Raw genomic sequence first — 20,817 nt, forward strand, 5'->3', positions numbered from 1 at the left:
CAGCCCCTTCCACAAAGCCATATGCCTGCAAGTTTTCTGTGGGTGGCAAATAAATCATTTTGCCAGCCTCTTTCATGCTCTTAACCAAGACAAGCGGTGCTGAGACAGTAACTCTTCCTCAGCCTTTTCCAGCTTCTTCCTGAATTCAAAGCTGTCACATCAGGCTCCCAGCTTGGTTGCCCGTGCTTGCACCACTGTGTAAAACCAAAGCAAAGCTTCCTGCTCCTTCTGAGATCCCCTTGTTCTACTGCTCCTCTCACATTAAAGCATTGGTTTTGCTCAAAAGAAGGACATGGGGCTTTTTAATGCTGCAATCACTATGCAGTTGACTAAGCGGCATGGACCTTAGCTAGTGTTTGAACTGGAGTTTGGTCTGAGATCAACCATTTGGGTATCTGCCATAATTCTCAAGTGGGATTTGCAGTCTTTATTCAAATGTATTTACCCGGTGCTGTAAACATGCCCTGAAAGCATTTCATGGTGTGCTGCAGTGGTTGGAGCTCTGCTGAAGTCCGTGTTTGCTGTGGTGAAGTTACACCTGGATGTCCTACCACTTCTTGGCTGTGAACACTCTCACTTGTGCTATATAAAACATGGTTGTCTGGTTGAGTTCAGGCTCAGGTTTGTGTCTGCTGGCTTCAGCAGTTGTCCCATTAGTGGGAATCAAAGCAGCACTGAGATTCGGAGTCCTTGGTTAATTTTTCTTTCAGACAGTGGTGTAAAAATAGCCCCAGTCCTGTTGCCCATACACCTCAGAAATGGCTTTTGATGAAGCTGCATTGAAACAGATTTTTAGCCGTATTTTCTGATATGACTTTCAAAAGCTCAGCAAAGTCTGGGCTTTCAAGTGCCCGTTCCAACAATAACAGCTGAAGAAAGAAAAGCTGGCTGCTGCTGCAAACAAGAGGAGAAAGTGCGCTGAGAGATTGCATTGAGATTACACTGCACCAGGGCAGGCAAGTGCAGTGCATCTGGGTCCTGCCGTGCACCTTATTACAGCTCTCTGTGTGTCTGGTCTGCACGCAGGAGCCAGCCCTCGCCTCGCCTGGGTGTCGATCTCTGCCTCTCTGTCCCTTTGCGCTGACCCTGCGGGGTCTGGGGTCGTGCTGGTCCCTTGGGGGCAATAGCAGGGGCTGCGTGGGGGCGAGGAGGGGGCTGTCACGGAGGCCCAGCATCGCACCGCGGGCACTGACGTAACGACGTCGTGGCAGGAACCTCACCTGGTCCTGAAAGTTCAGCTTCTCTGGAAGCAATTGCACCAGCTGAAAGCGGTTTAATTTACACCCAAATAATTTATTTTAAATCTGCTTTTCTCGCTCATGCATTCGTTTTACTTTATTGTAATGTCAGCACTTAGCAGTGAAGTAATGGCAGATCTCTGGAGAACTTCGCACAAGCGAGAAAGCACCATTATCTCAGTTTTACAGGCCCTGCTTATGTTGAGAACATATGTGGTGGTGTAATTACACTGATGTGATTAAATCAGTGCAAATCCTTGCTAGAGGGACATGCTGCACCACTGTAAAGCAGGGCTTATTATCAGTGCAGTTTAATTCAAATTGCATTACTCAATTAAGCTGTGCTAGTATAAGCCTCAGCTTAAAGTCAGGAAGTCACGTGAGGGCCTGTGTTGTTTCTTTTTAAAGCAGATAAAGATTTGGAAACTGAAATGGGTGAGGTTGTGCCTCACCCAAGAGCATGCTAGAAGTGATGGGCTTGACAAATACTGTGTTTTTAGTACTTTCTGGGAGGAAAGAGGTGTGGGTGCAAATTCAGGGGTTTATTATTATTTTTTAATAGATTAAATTCTTTGGTTAAACCATAGTTACCACTTGGAAAAAATCCTAACTCATACTAAGGCTTTACAGATAAATTAAGTAATATGCATACTAAATTCTAGTAAATCTCTACCACATGGTTTTGTATTTTGATAATGGCTAGATGGGTCAATGAGTAACCATGGTGTGTACAACTTAATTGGATTTTTTTTTTTTTTTGGCAGGGTGTGGGCACTGTAAGAAAATGAAGCCAGAATATGAGAAGGCTGCAGAGTTTCTCCATGTAGCCAGTGATGTAAGCTAATTTCCTTTATTATATCCTTCAAATAATCAGTAATAAATAACTAGAGTAATAAAAGTGACTTTTCTCCCTACAACAAATTCAGCTGTTCTCATCCTCCCACAGGACCCTTCAAAATGTGCTTCCAAAGTACAGTCTCATCGCTAATGCATGAGCCCTGCCAAAGTCTTAGAAAGAACATTCTGTCTTGAACGAAAACAAAATCGAAAAATGTTTATGTATTCTGCTGTAGGCCTTATACATAATATGATCAAATCCAAAATGGATTTTTTTTCCCTTACTTAAAGGCATCGAATGTGAAGAAACATAGGCTTTTATTTATGAATTAGATTTGGAAAAAAACAAAGGGGGTTGATCCCTCTTTCAAATACCCTGGTTTTATGGTTGCATCACTCCATTAGCTTCATCTTAAGTGCTCCATCAGCATGGCTGGAGAAGAGAGATCCAATAATATAAGTATTAGTGTTATTGATTCAGTCTCGTGCTGCGTACTCTATGCAAGAAGAGAAGTAGGATTAGTCTCCCCCATACTTTAAGCATCTTCAGTGGAGACATCTAGAGTCCCTTTGTAGTTGTTGGAGAAGGAGAAGATGAGAAAAACAAAGATCAGATGAATCACACTCTGCAAGTGTCTGTTCTCCCATGACTCTAAAGGTGGTCCATGTAAAGGTGCTCATAAATTGAGGAAAGATGAATTTGCCTTGAAGTAAACTTGTCTGTAACAACGCTCGTTTCTTCTGGGAGAAATTGGGATTTGTAGGAGGAAATGCCGTTCCTGAGAGCAGCTCTTAAGCATTATAAAGTGAATTATATACAGGGAATCCTGTCAGAAATGGGAGGAGAACAGGTAACACTCTGGTTACATTTAGTTCATAAGATGTCCCTTCCTGGTTTTGCATCAGTCCTGTGTCTTTCTGTGTGTCTGTGCTGAGTACCTGAGAAAATGGATGCATCTAGATCATGAGTGATTGCCCCCAAGCCCACTGTTTCCTGCCAGAGCAGTGTGTTTATGTTGCTGGGATTTACAGTCAGTGGTCTCTGTTTTAGAGTCCAGGTGTCCTTGCAGCAGTCGATGCTACCGTCAACAAGGCACTGGCAGAGAGATACCACATCTCAGGGTTTCCTACTTTGAAGTATTTTAAGGATGGAGAGGAGAAATACACTCTGCCACACCTCAGAACAAAGAAGAAGATCATCGACTGGCTGCTAAAGTAAGTTTTGAGGGTGTGCGATAGTATTCGGGTTCCTGATTACTGGCTCCTGAAGACTGCTTTGGTGAGGAAGTAAATATTAAACTTAACGACTGCCTAAATCCCTTGCTGACAAAACCAAACTGAATTCCAGTATTCAAAGCCATACAAACATGTATGTTAATTATGGCTTCTAATACACCAAATCCTTTATTTGCTGTGGGATTTTTCATAGTTGTCCTGGTATTTCTTTCCCAAAATAAATATTTTTCAAATATACCCTAAGCCTCTCACTGGAGAAGGAATAGCAATGGCTCTGAAAAATAAACAGAACATTTGTTGTTCGCTCTTTATACTGAGCAGCAGATTTCACTGTTAGTAACTGAATTTCTGCAGTTGTACTTTTCTGTTTCCAGCATTTCAGAGCCAATGCCTAGAATACCAGCTACATGGGGCTGAAGGAAAGCCAGCAAGACCAACAAAACCAGCACCTTTGTGTGCACCAACCAACTTTTCTTGGGTGGTGTGCTAAAATATGCAGAATTAAGTTTGATGTATGATGAAAATAATTTCATTTCAAAGTAGTAAATTGCTGGTACAAGTCTCTCTAAGTATTCTGGAATAAAATACACATTTCCTTTAGGTACTGTAAGCCTAATGTATTTTCTGCATTATTCAATGGGAAAAAAACTGCCAGTGTTTTGTGAAGTTTTAAAATCATTTAACTGTTAAGTGCAGTTGGCGTGAGGAATGTAATCTTAATTTTTCCCCTCTTACTTGGTGGGGGAAGGGGGTTGTGTGGGGTTTTTTTGGTTGGGTTTTTTTTGTTGTTTTTTTTTAAAATTACATCTCTGAGTGCTTCAAATCAGATAATAGATATGGTCTGGCAGCATCTTCATAGCGTGTTGGGAAGTTTTATCTATATTTTACATTCAGACATAGTACTCCTTTGGCCTCCCTGCATACTTGGGCTCCAGGTTGCTGTGTTGGATGTTAAGTCACTGTCCTAGTTTCACCAGTTTGCTGGAGTATTTTGAGCACTATGTAATTTATATTGAGTTAAACAGTCAGACTGATGCTGCCTGTACATGCTGGCAGGTCGATAAGCAATGAGGAAGAGGGAAGGGGTGTTAATCCCTTCTGGATCTTGCTGTGCCTCTGGAAGACTTTTGTCTGCAGCCTCAGGTAGTCAGCAAAACGGGGGGAACCCAGACAGCTTGTCTCCTGCTCTGGACTGCTGGATATTCTCTCAACTAGAGATGCAATAGAGTAAGATCCTTGTTTGCTGACCAGGGATGAAATTGTTACAGCTGCACTGAAGTTGGTGGAAATAGGGATATATCTGGGGTGCAGGCTGAAGATAAAAGTACAGCTTGTGTAAACCTGTCCCAGTGAGTGGTCTAGTCGCAGCCATGTGGGTTTCGGCTCTGGTCCCTCTGTGGCGACTGTAGCCTGTGCTGCCACACTAGGTTGTTACCAGTGTCTTGTTAGCTTATTTCAGGTCAGCAGGGGAAGGTCTGTGTGAGATGAAGTCACACCTCTGACTGTAACTGTAATCTATGATAGCTCACACTGACTGTGTTCATATGAAAATTCAGACCGGCTGCCCTAATTCTTTTGCTAACAACTGGCAACTCAGTATCAATGGAAATACAATGGATGTCCACCAAGTGACCTTGAGTAGGACTTTAAAAATTGAGTTTTTCTCCACTTGGTTTTTATGTACCTGATACAACTTAAGATGGTGTCATTCAAAGTGACAGGAAAGTCTGAAAAGCTAATTTATTACCAAGGCGACATATGAAGATCTTTATACCATGGCACCATTCTGATGATTTTATATAAGTAATCACTATTTAAGATACAGCAGGAATGAATTTAATGAGTCTGAGAGAAGTCTGTGAGCTGGTGAATAGCAGAAGTTTTGTTAGAGGCACTCTAGATGTGCAGGATTGCTCTGATCTAGTCAGTATGTGCAGTCATAATTGAAACCTGACATTCTCTTTATCAAGGTAAAATATTCCAGTTCAGCCACCCCCAGTCTTCCAAGTGGAACGATGCTGATTATTGCATCCTGGCTTTAATATCTGAATTCAAGAGAAGGTCATGAAATTCTTTATAGAAGCTTGCATGATAGCGATAAAGAGTACAAAAAGGATGTTTGAATGGAAGATGCTGTTCTGTATTGGTTGCCTTTTGATTCCACCTGCTTGCTGTTCTTCTCAATTCATGCCTATGGATGATACAGTGATACAAGAGCGATGTTCTTTCCACCCAGATGTTGGATACAATGTAGGAAATATTTATTCTGCATTCCTACTTATATGCCTGAGTACAATCACTTAAATTATATTTTTATTGAGTTACAGAAATTAACTTGCATCTTTTTTGTTGTTATCTGGTGTTGGAAATACCGAGTATGTTTTTCTACTGAACAGGCACCCTGAAGGATTGTTCAGCCTCAGTTCCCTCATGGTAGTTATGACCAGGATGGGATGCCCATTTGTCTGTTTCCAGAAACATTTTCAAAACAATCTCATTCCTTTCTTTTCTAGTCCTGAAGCACCACCTCCACCTGAGCCTGCATGGGAAGAAAAACAGACCAGCGTTATCCACCTTGCTGGAGAAGACTTCAGGGAGTCCTTGAAGAAGAAGAAGCACACTCTTGTCATGTTCTATGCACCATGTGAGTAAATACCTCTCTATGTGGATGGGTTTTATAAACCCTACAGTTTAGGAAATCCTGAATTTATTAATTCTGCATATGAATTCCCTCGCTGCCCCAGACTTTAAAGGGTAAATAGCTGATTCTGAATATAACCGCATGGGACCTTCATTGGCACCATTGTTTGTATCTTTATAAATGGAAACAAAACAGTATACAGTGTTTATTGGAAGAGTTATTATGTTAATGCAGACACCAAAGCAGGCAGGGGTACAAAACCAAAACAGATTTATTTTCCTCTGCTGCATTTTATGGTCCATATAACAAAATGTGTTCCTTTGTAGTAGCACAATGGACATGGAGAGCCTGACTCATTAGTGCAGCACTTCAGTAGTGAAATCGATATAGTGGTGTAGGAGGAATCAGTCCCCAGAGGCTGAGAACAAATTTTGATGGAAGAAATCTTGTCTGTAATAAATCTACATTTAAATCTCCACTGGGAATATGGGCATACCTTCCTCCTCCCAGATTGTTCTGTGTGCATCACACGCATGCTTTCTTTTTGAAGCTCCTGAGAATATTTCTAGAGAAGTTTTGAATCGGGCCCTTTATAAATTAGATGAAAGGGAGGGACCTCTTCTGTTTTCCTGTGTTGTCCCAGAGACAGGCAGACTTGGTACAGGTTCTTAACTTTTGAGGTGTCTGTCAAAGGAAGAAGATAATGCTAGCACTTAGTATTAGATAGTATTAACTTGCTTTTATAGCACCATGACTCAGCCCCCCCCAGATACAAGAAAAATTCTTCCCTATCACATGGCCAGCCCTGCAATTCATGGATAACCTTCAGATAAGCAGTTACTAACTTGTTCCTATTAAACTGAAAGTATTTTCCAGAAAGGGAGAAAAAGCTCAGGTCCTTAATGTTTAATCAGGCAGCCCCTTATTTTGCTTTTCTGTCAGAGAATTAAACATGAATGCTTTTGGGCTCCCACGAAGCCCTGCTGGTGGTGGGATGTGGGAGAAGGGAGGAGTGCATTTCAGAAGGGAGATTTCTGGAAGGTTGTAAAAGAAAAGGGAAGGGGACTTAATCCCTTCTCAACTCCAGTTCCCACCACCTATTGACTAAAAGTTGCCCATGTGCCAGGAATTTCTGATTCATGGACCTCAAGTGGTTAAGAGCAAGCTGTAACTTTAAAATCAAATGATTGCACGCGAAATGGTAAGATTTAGGAGTTTGTCATCTCTTGAGTTCTCTTTATCCAATGAGTGACTTCCTGTGGAAGAGAGAGATTTATTTCCCTTTTGGTTTTTACCTGCATCTTTTTAAGGCACTTAAATTCTTGGTCTTTTTTAAGGCCATGCTTAAATCAAAGACACTACAGGCAGTGAGTATGTAGCTTTCGGGGTTGAAAGTGTGAAGCAACTTGCCTGATGGCTAATTATGATACTGTTCTTTACGAGTTGACTTGTACCCTTACACTAGGAGAGGTGAATAAAGATCAGGCTGGCCCTGTCTGTACGAACAGGCTGTAAAAGCAAGGCTTGCATGATGCAAGACTGTTGGGTCCTTTGAGGCTGCCCTTCAGACGTGTTCTTCTGGCACCGTTTTGGATACAGTGCTGCGTGAGAGCACCTATGTACAGGACAGAGAGGTGTTAACTGGAACCACTTCTGGCCTTCCTGTGACTCCGAAGACAGTCAATGTTGCAGTTGTATTGTCAGTATGTGGGTCATGCACAGTTTCTGATTTGTCAGGTTTGTTCTCTCTAAATATGGAAGTGTCTGTGTGCAAAGCAGAAAGCAGGCACACAAAGGGAGTGTAACGAGCCTGCCCTTTGTTGGGTGCAGGGGAAAGTAGCAGATGAATATTTTAAATTTCTGGTTTCTGTGAAATAATCATTGATGCAATAGAATGGTACAAATCATTCTATTTTTCAGCTTTTCTGCAGTGATAATGTGCCTCCTGCTAAATTTGATAGATTAGCTTTTGTTTACCATTTTCTCAATCTTGAGACCTCTTGGAGCTTACATTGCCAATTAGTCTTAACTTGCTTATTTTAGTGCAGAAGGAACACTGCTAAAATTGCCAGGTCCCATTATTTCCAATAATTTTCTTTTTCTATTCAGATCCACATCTTAGGTCAGTGCAGACTCATGGTACATTACTCCATTCACTTGTGACTCTATGACAGTATTTGTTACACTTACACATATGCTGAGATATTTTAAGATTGGGGGTGTGTGTATACATGCGTATATAAAGTATGTTTATATATAAATATTTATGCTAAGAAATGTATCTCTCATCTGTCATTAGAATTTAAAGCAGAAAGTTGAATATTCTGACCTTTGTAAAGCTTTCAGCTAGAGTGACAAACCTTTAGGCAAAGGCCACAGATACATATCTTACATGCAAATTAAAATGAGATCTGGATTTTCTGTGGCAGCTTCCTGTCCAAATTACTTAATATGTATAGGAGAACCATCAGTCTGCTGCTATGCCGATAACTCTGGACTGAGCTGAGTGGTGCTTTAATGGTACCAAATGGTGCTTTGCAGTGATTTAGCTCTGGAAGAGAAGACTGCTACATCCACATGGAAAAGATGGGGAACTCATTACTCCATCACCCTGAAATGTGGGTGAAGCATAAAGGTTATTCCTGGTGCCTGTGGAATATTTTAAGGACTGAGAATCCGAATCAAAACCCTTTAAATTACTGGGAAAAAAATCCACTCCTGTGGACTTAACACCCACAGAGTGTGATGTTCTTGGTTTCTGTTCTTGGTTTCATGTCCCCATTCCTCCCTGGTGGTATCTCTGTGCACCCTGATGACTGATTTGGGGCAGGAGGCAGCAGCAGGGGCAGGTCCCCAGTACTGTCTTGGAGCAAAAGTGCCAGCTATAGAAAAGCTAATGCTAGTGCTACCTGTGCCAATAACTGCTTAGACCTGTTCTGTACCCTCTGTGGCCACCACGCCATGCAGGCTCGTGATGTGTGCTGACCCTTGTTGGTGCTTCTCAGGACTGCACTTGGAGCAGGCTGCTGGCATCTGTGCTGCACAGCACCTGGCCCAGATCTTCTCTGGACCTTTGTGAGGCTCTTGTGGTCTTAAGATGTAATTGTCATCCCACACCCTTATCTGTGAGTTCAAAATGGCTAAAATAAGAGGGGGACAATGGTACAGTCTGCTGAAGTGAAGCATGATGCCACAGGTGTGTGTTGTGTCCTGGGGACTGCCATGAGGGGTTCGAGGAGCATTTGAGAGCAGTAGGCTTATTGCACCAGCATTTGTGAGGTGTTTTGGGGGGGTTTGTGGGATCTATATTATCTCCACAGACCAGACGTTGGAGTAGTAGATACCATCAGCTACCTGAGGTTTCCTTTTGTAACTGCTTGGCTTCACCCAGAAATGGGGAGAGGGGACAACTAGTCTGAGTATGGTTTGGTGTACACACGTACCCTGGTATGTGGATGATCAGGATTGGGAGGCTGTGGACCAAATTTGGAATTGAGCCAAATGGACAAGAATAGATCCAGCCTGGCCCAGTTAGACTGCAGTGCTTAACCGGGTATGGCCAGAAGTACACTAGCTGCATGTCTGTGGTCTACGTCCAGAGCTTGTTTCAAGACTCTCAGGATTAAATGCCTAGCATCCTGGACTGACAAGTTTGCATCAGTGCCTCTTCTGGGATCAACACACTGACTTTTCTTTCTTCTTTCTTATGTCCTTACTGTTTGTTCATATAGCTTATCTGAATGTGTTTTATCTGCATTTTTACTTTTATGTGCTCTCTCCACTCCATTATCCCACATAATTGAGATTTGACTTTGCCAATGCATTAAATTTTAACCTCCTCCTACTATAGCACTGAAAACTGTACAAAATAGAAGCAGTTGGTTGTGATTAGTTGTCAGAATCACAAAGGGCAACAAAGTTCCAGTAAATAACATGTCTTCTCAGTTGGAGATGTTTTTGCTGCATTACTCAAACTGAATTAAGAGAAAATAATGTGATTGAAGCTAGGTGAGCATTTTTCAATGAAATAGAGATGCAGATAGTTCTTCAGGAGTGTACTGTGTTTTTAACCCAAAATCTGTCTGGGGAAGCCCTTAAGAGTCCTATATGGAATTTTTTGTCGAGCCAATGCAAAGACCCATATCAAATTAAAGACTACCACATTCTCTAACTAAAACTCACATGGTTCCCTCTTCTGCCTTGTTCATCTCTGGGATTTAATACACCTTTTTGATGCAGTAATTTGGTGATGTGACCATCAAGGTTTAGCTGTTCTTGGGTGATGCTCCCTCAAACTTATGCTCTTGTAGAAACAATTCAGAGCTGGGGACACAAGCTCCATAGATGAGCATCCTCGACTGCATTAGGCAGAACATCACCAGCAGGTCAAGGGAGCTGATCCTTCCCCTCTACTCGGTGCTGGTGAGACACAGTTGGATTGCTGTGTCCAGTTCCGGGCTCCCCAGTACAGAGAGGACATTGACACACTGGAGTAAATCCAGTGAAGGGCCATGATGGTGATTAAGGGTCTGGAGCATCTGACATATGAGGAGAGTCTGAGAGAGCTGGGACTGTTTAGGCTGGAGAAGAGGAGACTCAGGAGGATCTTATTACTATGTGTAAGTGCCTAATGTGTGGGGTAAAGAAGACAGAAACAGACTCTTCTCTGCAGTGCCCAGGGACAGGACAAGAGGCAATGGGCACTAATTGAAACGCAGGAAATTTTGCTTCAACATAAGAGGAAGTGGCTTTTTTTTTACTGTAGGGGTGGTTGAACACTGGAACAGGTTGACCAGAGAGGGTGTGGAGCCTCCATCCTTGGAGATATTCAAAACCCAACTGGACACAGTGCAGGGCAACCTGCTCTAGTTGATCCTTTCTTGAGCAGGAGAGTTGGACTAGGTCTCCAGAAGTGCCTTCCAACCACAGCAACGCTGTGTTTCTAGGAACAGTAACACTAGAGTTTGAAATACAGAGTAGTTTTTTGGGCTTTTGAGGGGGGTTGGTTTTGGGGTTCTTTTTTACACTTCCCATCGAGTTCTGATTTTCTCTAAATACAAAAGGCTTAATAACACCCCCTACTAACTCTTGCACAGAAACAGAAGCTGTCCACTTGTGGCTCATAAGAATGAGAGACCAACACAGGAAAACACATTCATATCATTTTTCGGTCAAGATTGCTGCCCCCAAAGAAGCTACAAATGAATCAACTGTGTCAGAAACAGGAATTATATATAATAGACCAGTCATTAACAGGTCCAGATGATGGGGGTGGGACGGAGGGGGGCACTTATTTCTTAGATCAGTCACTTTTAATGGAAAGGCTTGGCATTGGGCAAATTCATTCAGTTCCTACTTTTGTAAAAACACAAGGTAATAAGCAGTCTTAAAAAATAAAGACTTTCAGCAGCAATGAGAAATAATAGGGGGAAAATGCTCCTTTTAATGGTTTGTAAGGGTGGCAGTTGCCAATGTTATTAACTTGCCAAATGGCCTCAATTTGTGGGACTCAACGGGGTTCGCAGAATGGGTATTTTTAATAAATACTTTGCTGGGAGCTGATTTCCGGTTCTCTGTTCAGCAGTGAAACTTTCACTTCACTGGAAATTATTTTTGTCAGCTGGAAAAGGTTATTTTCTGGTGAAGCCTGACCCACAGGGGTTACCCAAAGAACACCCAGAAATAAACAGTATTGAGAATGATTTTAATGAGGCATTTTTGTGTTGAGTAAGTGGCTGCACTGCAACAAGAGGATATGCAATTAAGAGACATCAGCCTTGGCTCTTCACTTAAATTTTTTGTAGGGTTTTTCTTTCAGAGCTAGAAGTAGTGAATGAGGGTCCTTAATCTGTGTTGCACCTGATAAAATCACAGAAGATTTTGGGATGCTGTTTCAGCCATTAAAAGACTGTGTGTTGTTACTCCAAGCTGTTAGTGGGAGATGGTACCTGGGTATTGTTCTGATGTAAAACAAAGAGAGTTCTTTGTCTTCCAAGTCAAGCAGGAATCTTGACATCATTGCCATCTGATGGATCATCTGGCCATCAGTAAGAAGTAAAGGAATCAGGTATTTGTTCAGCGGTAAGAAATCAGATAGGGATCATTATTTCAGTTCAGACTAAATCTGTCTTTCCCTGTGTGTTTCATCAGCAGTGCATAAAATGCTGAGAGCTAAAGCAAACTTGCATTAATTTTACCCGCAGGCTTTGTTTCAAAATATTAATCATTCTGTATCCTGGTATGCTCCTTCTCTGTCTTCATAATAAAAACTACCCAGTTTTTTCTGTCCAAGTTATTCATCGAGGGCTATGCAACGACAAAAAAGCACTTAGCTGAGAGTCCTTGCCAGAGTGGGTTGCACTGTGTGCAGAGGGGGTGCAAACGGTGTTTTGGCTGTTAATGCTAACAGCCGGGAGAGCCAGTGTGCTCCTCTGGCCCTGCTAGCTTGCTCCTGGGACCCAAGCTGTCATCAAAAAGCTGTTCTTAAAAAAGTGGTGATGTCTCCTTTTCATCCCTCCCATTTTTTGAAGTAAGCTGGGACAAAGCTGTTTGCACCGTATCTCAGCCTTTGCACAGGAAGGTTTGGTGAGATGATGCTGTGTTCTGGCTAAGCTGGACTGCTGTAACAAAACACGGCAATTTTGACTGACCGTGAGGCTTCAGCCAGTGGCTGCTGGGCCTGAGATGACCCATCTGGGTCTCAGTGCTGAGCAGACCTGGGTGGCATAGTTCTTCCGTATGAAGACTGCACAGTAGGGGCTAAAATACTCAACGGTTGATTTAATGGATCCAGATGCATGGAGCAAAGCAGCAGCACAGGTGAATTCAGTGTCCCACAATGGCCTCGGATTGGCTCCTGCAAGAGGTTTTCCCATCACTTGCAAGCACATCTTGTTAAGTTTTCATTAGGAGGCTGTATCAAAGAGCCTGAACAAAATGTGTGTGTTTGTAAATGAAGCTTAAGCTATCAAAAAATTATTAAAAACATGCTGAACAGAAAGAATCCATTTCAAGGCAAAAACCCTTGCAGGAAGGATTTTCTGGTTGTTGACTGAGGCAGAAGCGAGGTCTGGACCCTCTGATAACGACGCTTTAAATCCTGCGTGGGCTGGCACTGCACAATTTTGATATGTTAGCTCTGCCACTAACTGGTTTCTCTCCTGCATTAGTGGTGCTCTTGCTACAGGCTCACTTTAGCAAGGTGCATTCCTGTCTGTGTAAATAGTGCAGATGCCACAGAGCCCATTAACAGGCTGGTTTTGATAAAGGATGAATTTATGGAGTGGTCTCTGCAATCAGGCTGGCAGAACTGCTCTTAGCCCCAGTATTTGTGTCGAGGATATTAATTAGCACTGAGAGAACAGTTTTAACTGCTCTTGACTCAGAAGTTGAGGCACTTCTTAGGACTGCACATAGCCATGGCAGGAGTGCTCAGAGGTGGCTATTGTGGAGCTGTGGCATTAAGCTAAATTTTGTCTGGGTGATCCAGCTCCTCTTGTTTTGTAAGACAGCATTCATGCTTTAAATCTGTCATAAGCCTAAACTGTTACAGCTGTTTGAATTGAAGAATATTACCTGTATATAAACGGTTCGGGCTCGTGAGAAGGGGAAGAGGAGGGAAGTACATGCCCTTGGCCTGTGAAATTCTCCCCTTGCAGACACACAGCTGTGTTGGTTCAATGTCATGTAAAGTCTGTGTGGAGTGCATTAGGAGAATTTAACTATGAATATGCCACCCACCCTTAGGCACTGTCATCAAACCCATTTCCAATAAGACAGATGCTTTTTCTGATGATGCAACATTATTGTAACAGGGGCTGCTTTTGAGCCTCACTTAGCACAGGTGTAATTGAACGGTGCCTCCCGCAGCACTCTGCTGGACCACTGCTAACTCAGAGCAGTTTATCTTCTGATTACCAGTTGCATCCACTGGCATGTTAGCTGCCAAAATTATTTTGTTTACTCTTTAACTGATGCTGACTTGGTTAACTGCTGTTACCAGCTTCATTTGTGCCACATGGACCAGTGACACAGCTTATCTGGAAAATCCAGGTCTGCTGGAACTGACGCTTAAGTTTTGTTCTGGATGTAACTGTTGCTCTTTAACCCTTTCTGTCCAGAGGTGGCTTGCTCTACAGCTTTCCATCTTAAAGGATTGCTTTTTGTCAAATGCCAGGTGTTGTCATGTAATTTGTAATTCACTGCACTCAGTCATATCCTTGCCTTTTATAGTGGATAAAACACTCCAGGAGTTTTGTGCCGAGTCTTTCTCCTCTTCTCACCTTTGCAATTTGGCCTGGTGACTTTGTTGCTGCTTTTGCAATTGTTCATGTCTAAGTCTGTGGTTTCTAAAGATTTGGTTTTTGTATTCCTCATCTCCTCAGTATACTCCCAAAGTGCTGCAAAATAAGAGTTCAGATAGCTTGGAAAAAAACACAAAACCCACCAGCAGGCTGTGAAATTGGTAGTAGGTTGCCTGTTGTTAAGAGCAGTGAGGCAAGCCCTGGTTGACCCGACGCTTAACTGAAAACCTCATGACCTTTTTGAAATCAAAGGACAAATCCCCCTCCTTTCAATTACTAATATCTCTGTCTTGGAAATATGATTATGCTGTGTGTCAGGTCATGTCATAAAATGAGCTTTGGTTCCACATATTCAATTAAAAGGCTCTCCAGTTCTCTACTGGTAGAACAAATGCGAATTAACCTTTCAGTAACATCTCCAAATGCCTTTCTCAAATCTGCCTGTGGATTCAGTAACTTCTGTAGCTACACGAATTGTGTTGGTTTAAGAAGTATACCCATTTTCGGCTCTTATCTGTGCAATTACTGTCTATAGCCTGTCTTTTCTTGATTGACCAAGTAATATTCTTGTTTTAATTCTAGTTAATCACTTGGAACTCTTGAAGTGGAAACAGGCTTTGCTTTACTCTGTAGTCTACAAGCTCCTGGGTTTACTTTGATAGCTGTGCAATGTGCTGCTTTCACTTGCTTAGAATTGCAGTCATTTAAAAACCAATAACGGAGGGCAGTATCTACCCCTGTTATTTAGACAGTGATGATTTCAAGCAGAGATGGGGAATCGGAAAGTCATTCCCTGCTCTGCACTTGGCACACTGAAGGCTCCATCCTGCCCTGTGCTGAGCCCTCTGAGGCCCCGATGGTTTTGCAGTTGAATGAATGGAGTCAGCACCTTGCAGCCTTGCTCCCTGACAAGCAGGATTGTGAATCCTGAGAGTCACTTAACCTCTTCCTGACTCCATTTAACCTTGGTTGTAATGACAGAGGGGGATAATCACGTCTGCCTCTCTTAGGGGCAATTTGAAGCCTAATTAATTGATATTAGTTAAAGCATTTGAGATCACCCGTTGAGAGGTACTAAAGGAAGCTGGGGGCTGAAGGGGGAGCATAGCCCTTCCTCGTGCTGAGGGTAGAGCACAAACAGCACAAACACCATGGTCTCACAAATCACTGGGCTTTCAGATCTCTGAGTAGTTGGCCAGGTCTTTGCTATTGAAAATACAGTTTAAGTTAGTATATTTGATATGGAAACAGTCTACAACATTAAAAAGGATGCATGTTTAAACTATCTCTGAAAAAATCTCATGTAACATATATGCACATCGTTTTGTTACTTTATTTATCAGATTTTATTATGTACAAGATGCTAAAGGCACACACGGAAACAACATGGGTGGGGTTATATGTCATTATGTATTAATAGTGGGCAAAAAGTATAAGCTTTCTGAAGTCAAAATGCCTGATACTGCACTGGTGTATAGCCATTTTGGTTAGGATGCTCAGGTTAGGGTCAGCAGGACTGTCATCCTCACCTGACCGGTGGGGCAGTACTGGCACACTGCAGCTCCTGGCCGCTCGGGAGATGGTGATACAAGGACAGCAAAACCATATCACCTCTGTAGCAGTTTCAGCTCAGCGATGTGAGTCAAGGACAGGCTGCAGTCTGATCAGGTAGAGAACCACTGCATGAAAGCATCTTTTTCAGAAAACCATTTCCTTTCAGTGATGGGGAATTGAATTTCCTGTCTGAATTTGACTGGCTTCAGCACGCAGCCAGCTCTGGAGGTTACTTAGCCTTTGGCACTCTGCTTGAATAGCTTGTTATTATGAAAACTAGATTGACTTTTCTCGATTTCTCTCGCTTCTTTATCTTTGGATTTAAGCTGTTGAACACTGAGCTTCCTGACTCCCTTTGCCATGAAACACACCTTCCAGTCCTGTGTTTTTTCTCATGGGTCTTCTGAGCCCACTCCAGTTCTTGATTGACCCAGGACTGCAAACAGCATTTTGGAGGTGCCAGGCATAGAGGCCCTCTCCGCACCTACTTAATATTTTCATTTATATATTCAATGAAGTCCTTTTTGACAACTCCATCATTTTCTTTCAAAGCTATATTGCTAGTATTGTTTGGATTTCTTTTGCTTCTAATATATTTAAAGCCCCTTATATACTTAAAACATCATTATTACCTCTGCTGACTGTAGATACTGCTTTGATGTCCATTTGCTTCCTTTATCTATTCTGTACAAATTGTTAGCTTTTGATTTATATTCATTAAAAACAGCTTCACCTTTCTTCTGTGTGCTATGCTAATACAGCTTCCACTCTTCTAAAGAAACTGAATTAACCTTGTACTGTTCAGCTGTAGAGAGGTTATATTATATCACTGGGCTTTGTAGTTTCAAATTAAACAAAGCATGAAGTAACTTAAAGGACGTTTTTCATATTTAAGCAAGAAGAAACCTGTGTTTTTTGGAGAGAAAACTTGATTCCTTTAGGCAATTCTGAAAATTTCACACAATTTTATTTTAAAAGTAATAAGGTGAATATTGTCCAACAGGGTGCATTTGTTTCATGCACTGCTCTGGAGACATCTTTATAATTGCCATCTGGTGCTAATACTTCTGTACATTGAAGTTTTAAGAAACTCTGTAAGTTTTTCTTTTGACTCACTATCAACTCTAAACACTTCTCTTGGTTAAAAAAACCCAACTCTGTCCAATGAAAAATTCTCCATTTGAATGTAATAAAGACATGTAGGTTATACACTTGATTGTTCCATTGCTTTGAGATCCTCTTTGCATCCCTTCTGCATCCCATGGCACCCTGCAATTATGGGAGATGTTTACAGTTCTTAATACAGGATATTATTTCTATGGATTTATTGAATTGCTACCACGACATATACTTGATTACTCATGTTTGGGGCAGCGTGCACTTGGTTTTTAATATCAGTTTTCTGTCTTTCTTACCTTACCTGACAAAAGGGTTTATACTGTTTTTTCCTCAGTCTGCTTTTTAAAAAAAAAAAAAAGTTTTCAAGGTGATGTGAGCGCTTAGTAAGTTTCTCAATTTCCCCATGCAGTATATTTGTTTTCCATCATGTATACAAATGTTTTGTGACATCATGTTGGAAACGACATCCAGCTCAACCCTGCAGTTCTTTATTTCTTCAGAGTCCTCAAACCAGTGTTTCCATGAGGATGAAGCTAGCTTCCATGCTGGCCTCTCCAACACCTTTCTGTGCCCAAATGTTGGCTCATTGATTCTTTCCTCAAAGACACCCAGAGAAAATGCTGTACCATGCAGTTGTTCCTGCTATCAGTAAATTCAGTTCACAGAAAATAAGCTGGGCTATATATTTTCCATCACTTCATCTCCCCAAAGACCCACTAGCTTTCTTTTAAACGCCTCTCTAATTGGAGAGACTGACTCCCTCTCCCCCTCAGTGATAATGGGTCTGAATGAAGCCTGCTTGCTTGCTTACTTGATTTCCCTTGTCTACTGTTCATCAGCCATTCCTCTTGAATTTTTACCCACAGAAACCATATTTTTCATGTACTGGATCAATCCAGAACCACTTGATTTTCAAGGTGAGGAATCTGATGGTGCCCTCCATGACTGTACTACAGTGTGCCTTCCCAGCCCTTAACCAACTTTACAGCATGAATGGTGGAAAAAAAACCTGTAGAAAATATCGGGTTCATGTAAAATTTTAAATTTGTAATGCAGAGGCGAAGAGAACTTAAAAGCCCTCTATTGCTGATGTTCTCATATGGATCCGTGGACTTGTGGTTTAAGCAGGCAGCCCCCATCTTCCAGCAGACTTCAGTGGTCAGGCAGAGCAGATGCCACCATGGGCTGCTTGGCGGTGCCTCCAGAGTGCAAAATTTTGAGCACAGATTGGTGAGAATGTCTGGCCAGAGCTATAACAAATCTGTATAATTTGCTGATTGGGAACAGAGAATGGCCTTAACACCTGGTACTGCATGTGCATTAGATGTTGGGCTCTTCTGCTTTCCTGCCAGGTGATGCAAGTGTGTTTCTGCATTAGGAAATGAAATCAGCTTGAGATTTTCAGAAGTGATTAGAGGTTTTGAGCACCAGTGCTGGGATCCTTTGGAAAGGCTAGATGTTCCAGGAGCAGATTTCTTTCAGATATCTCAAGTCAGGCACAGGAAATTACTGTTCAGTTCACATCTGCTGTTAACCCTGTTGAGATCAAATTTGACAATGGTGTAAAAATGAAGAAAGAAAATTGGTAAAGCAAAGCCCTGCACCTACGTTAGAAGGCTCTGCTCCCAGAAGTGCTACTTCCAGTGCTGCTCAATTGAAAGTCTGCCTCTTGGCCTTGAAGGAAGCCTGTGCGCCTACCATAGCACCCAAATTATTCAACTAAAACGAAATGGAATTAATCTTCCCACATCTTTAGTCCATAGTGGCTTACTGTCCTATAAATACAACTGGGAAGGGGCAGGACCTTTTGATTCTTGACAGCTTACCCACACCTTCAGATGCCACCAGTTTAATCTCTTACCATTGCAGCCCATCTGGAAAATCCTTTGTAAGGAGTCTGCACACTTCCTATCCTCCTGTACAGTGCTCAGTACATTTCCTTTCTTTGCACTTTCAAATCTGGAAGATAGTGTTAACACTTAAAATAAATGTGTGATAGTGGGTGTGAAGAGGGAATGGGGAGAACAAGTTTTCCGTCTGTCAAAATGAAGACATCAGCCTCTGCTTTTATTTTTTTTGGCATGTGTGCTTTAAATAGAATGACTGGGTTGGGTGACTTCCAAGTGTTTGCTGCGTTTGGCAATGCTTCTAAGTTGTAACAGATGAAGTTCTGCTATTCCATATGATGTGCTCCTTCCCCCTTTTTCGGTGACTCCTTGAAACTCCTCGGGAATTCAGCATAGCATTCACATCTGTTCCGTGGATGGATGTCCAAGGCTAACAAAATGCCTACTGGACTTGGAGTCAGCTCTGCCAAAAGCCATATGGTTGTGTTTTAGTTTTGCAAGCACAGTGCAGTAAAGAAAGGAGGTTGGGCCAAGACAGAAGTGAGGGGAGGAGGGATGTAGCTTCAAATCGGTAAATGAAGGTAACTTTTTGTCGGTTGGTATTAGTGTGGGAAGATGAGAAGATCGCAGAGAAGAGGAAATAAAAGCAGTGAGCATAGGTTCCTTTATCAGTTGTTTTGAATTACATGACACTCCTCTGTGTGGTGTTTTGACCACAACCTCAAAGCATATTTGGTTTTGCCTACCTTTTCCAAAATGCTATAACAGTCTAGATAATCGGATGCTTCCTTTTGGCCTTACAAGATGTGCATCTTTGCTGAGAACCATGCTCAAAGCCTTTCTCGACGCCAGCTATTGAACACCATGCAGCAGCAGCATGTGCAGTGGTGATGCACTAGGGTGAAAGGGATATTGAGCAGCTGCTGATGCTTCTCTGAGCAGTCACCAGCTAAATGGCCACTTGGTCTGTTTTCTTACCAGCCATCTGTTGGCCCCTGTAAAATGGCAGCTTGCATTTTTAATAGCCATTGGACTTTTCTGTGTCTGAAAGAATATCCTTGTTATTTGTTGAATCGTGTTCTGGTTTTCTTGATGAGTGTGGCTCATGGAGAGCTCTTACCTGCTGCAACTTTAGCGGGGACTTAGAGAGAGGCTTTACCAAATGCCCCATCCTCTGCAAATCCAGCACCCGTGAGATAGGAGACACATCAACTGATGTATCATAAAGGTGTTAGAGGTGAATAAGAAGACATGGTCTCATGTTTCTCTTGAAATATCTTTTATTGAGGGTTTGAAAGTTGCTGTTTGGTGAAATCTAAATTTCAAGCTCGAGATCATATGCAAAAAGGGAAACCTGAAAGGTGTAAGTTTTTAGGAGCTTTTATTTTTTAGTGTAACAGTTGGAAGTGCTTTCCAGTAAACTACAGCATATAAGTATGTGGACTAGAACAACAGTTATTGTTTCAGGGGTGCCTGATTTTTCTCAGATTCTTGTCTCTGGAATTCTTTTTAGATGTTGTCACCAGTTCTGATTTATTTGTTTAGAGCAGTGCTAAAAAGTCCACCAAGGCAGTCACCCCACAGTACAGGAAATTATCCAGGATGTGTCAAGAGGCAGGCTTGACCCAAAGGCTTTTCAGTATCAGGCAGATAGGGCAGGCAAGTGGTTAGAGAAAAAATGCATCACCAAAGTGGGCTAATGGACATGGGAGCATCCTGGAACACTAGCTGCCACCACTGCCACTTCCTCCTTCTTCTCTTCCTCCTCCTCCTTTTATTTCTTGACCATTTTCTCCCAGGCAAATGCTGAACAACTCAACAAAGTTAATAGTTTGCAAGCTGTAGAGGACCTGCACTATCTCCCACTGAAACACAGCTGCCATCAGGATAGACTGCCATTACGCTGCATAAAGAGTTTGAAGCCATTAAGATGGCTTTGCAGAAGTGCCTCAGTTTCCCATGAAATGTCCCCCTGACTTTTCAGTATTCTTAGTTACTGCATAGACTCTCAGTGTATTTATACAGTTATGTCACTGCAGTGC

The 20,817-nt window shown here is 42.1% G+C and overlaps 1 protein-coding gene across 1 annotated transcript in view; it reads left to right on the forward strand.

Annotated features, from left to right (window-relative positions):
* Positions 1-20,817, forward strand: part of PDIA5 (protein disulfide isomerase family A member 5) — a 103,444-nt gene that overhangs the window by 67,120 nt on the left and 15,507 nt on the right. The window contains exons 12-14 of the mRNA XM_074873602.1: positions 2,003-2,073; positions 3,127-3,290; positions 5,825-5,955. Coding sequence (XP_074729703.1) covers positions 2,003-2,073; positions 3,127-3,290; positions 5,825-5,955 — 366 coding nt within the window. The remainder of the gene's footprint in view (positions 1-2,002; positions 2,074-3,126; positions 3,291-5,824; positions 5,956-20,817) is intronic.

The sequence above is a fragment of the Strix uralensis genome, chromosome 6, assembly GCF_047716275.1.
Source record: "Strix uralensis isolate ZFMK-TIS-50842 chromosome 6, bStrUra1, whole genome shotgun sequence".
Taxonomy (NCBI): Eukaryota; Metazoa; Chordata; class Aves; order Strigiformes; family Strigidae; genus Strix; species Strix uralensis.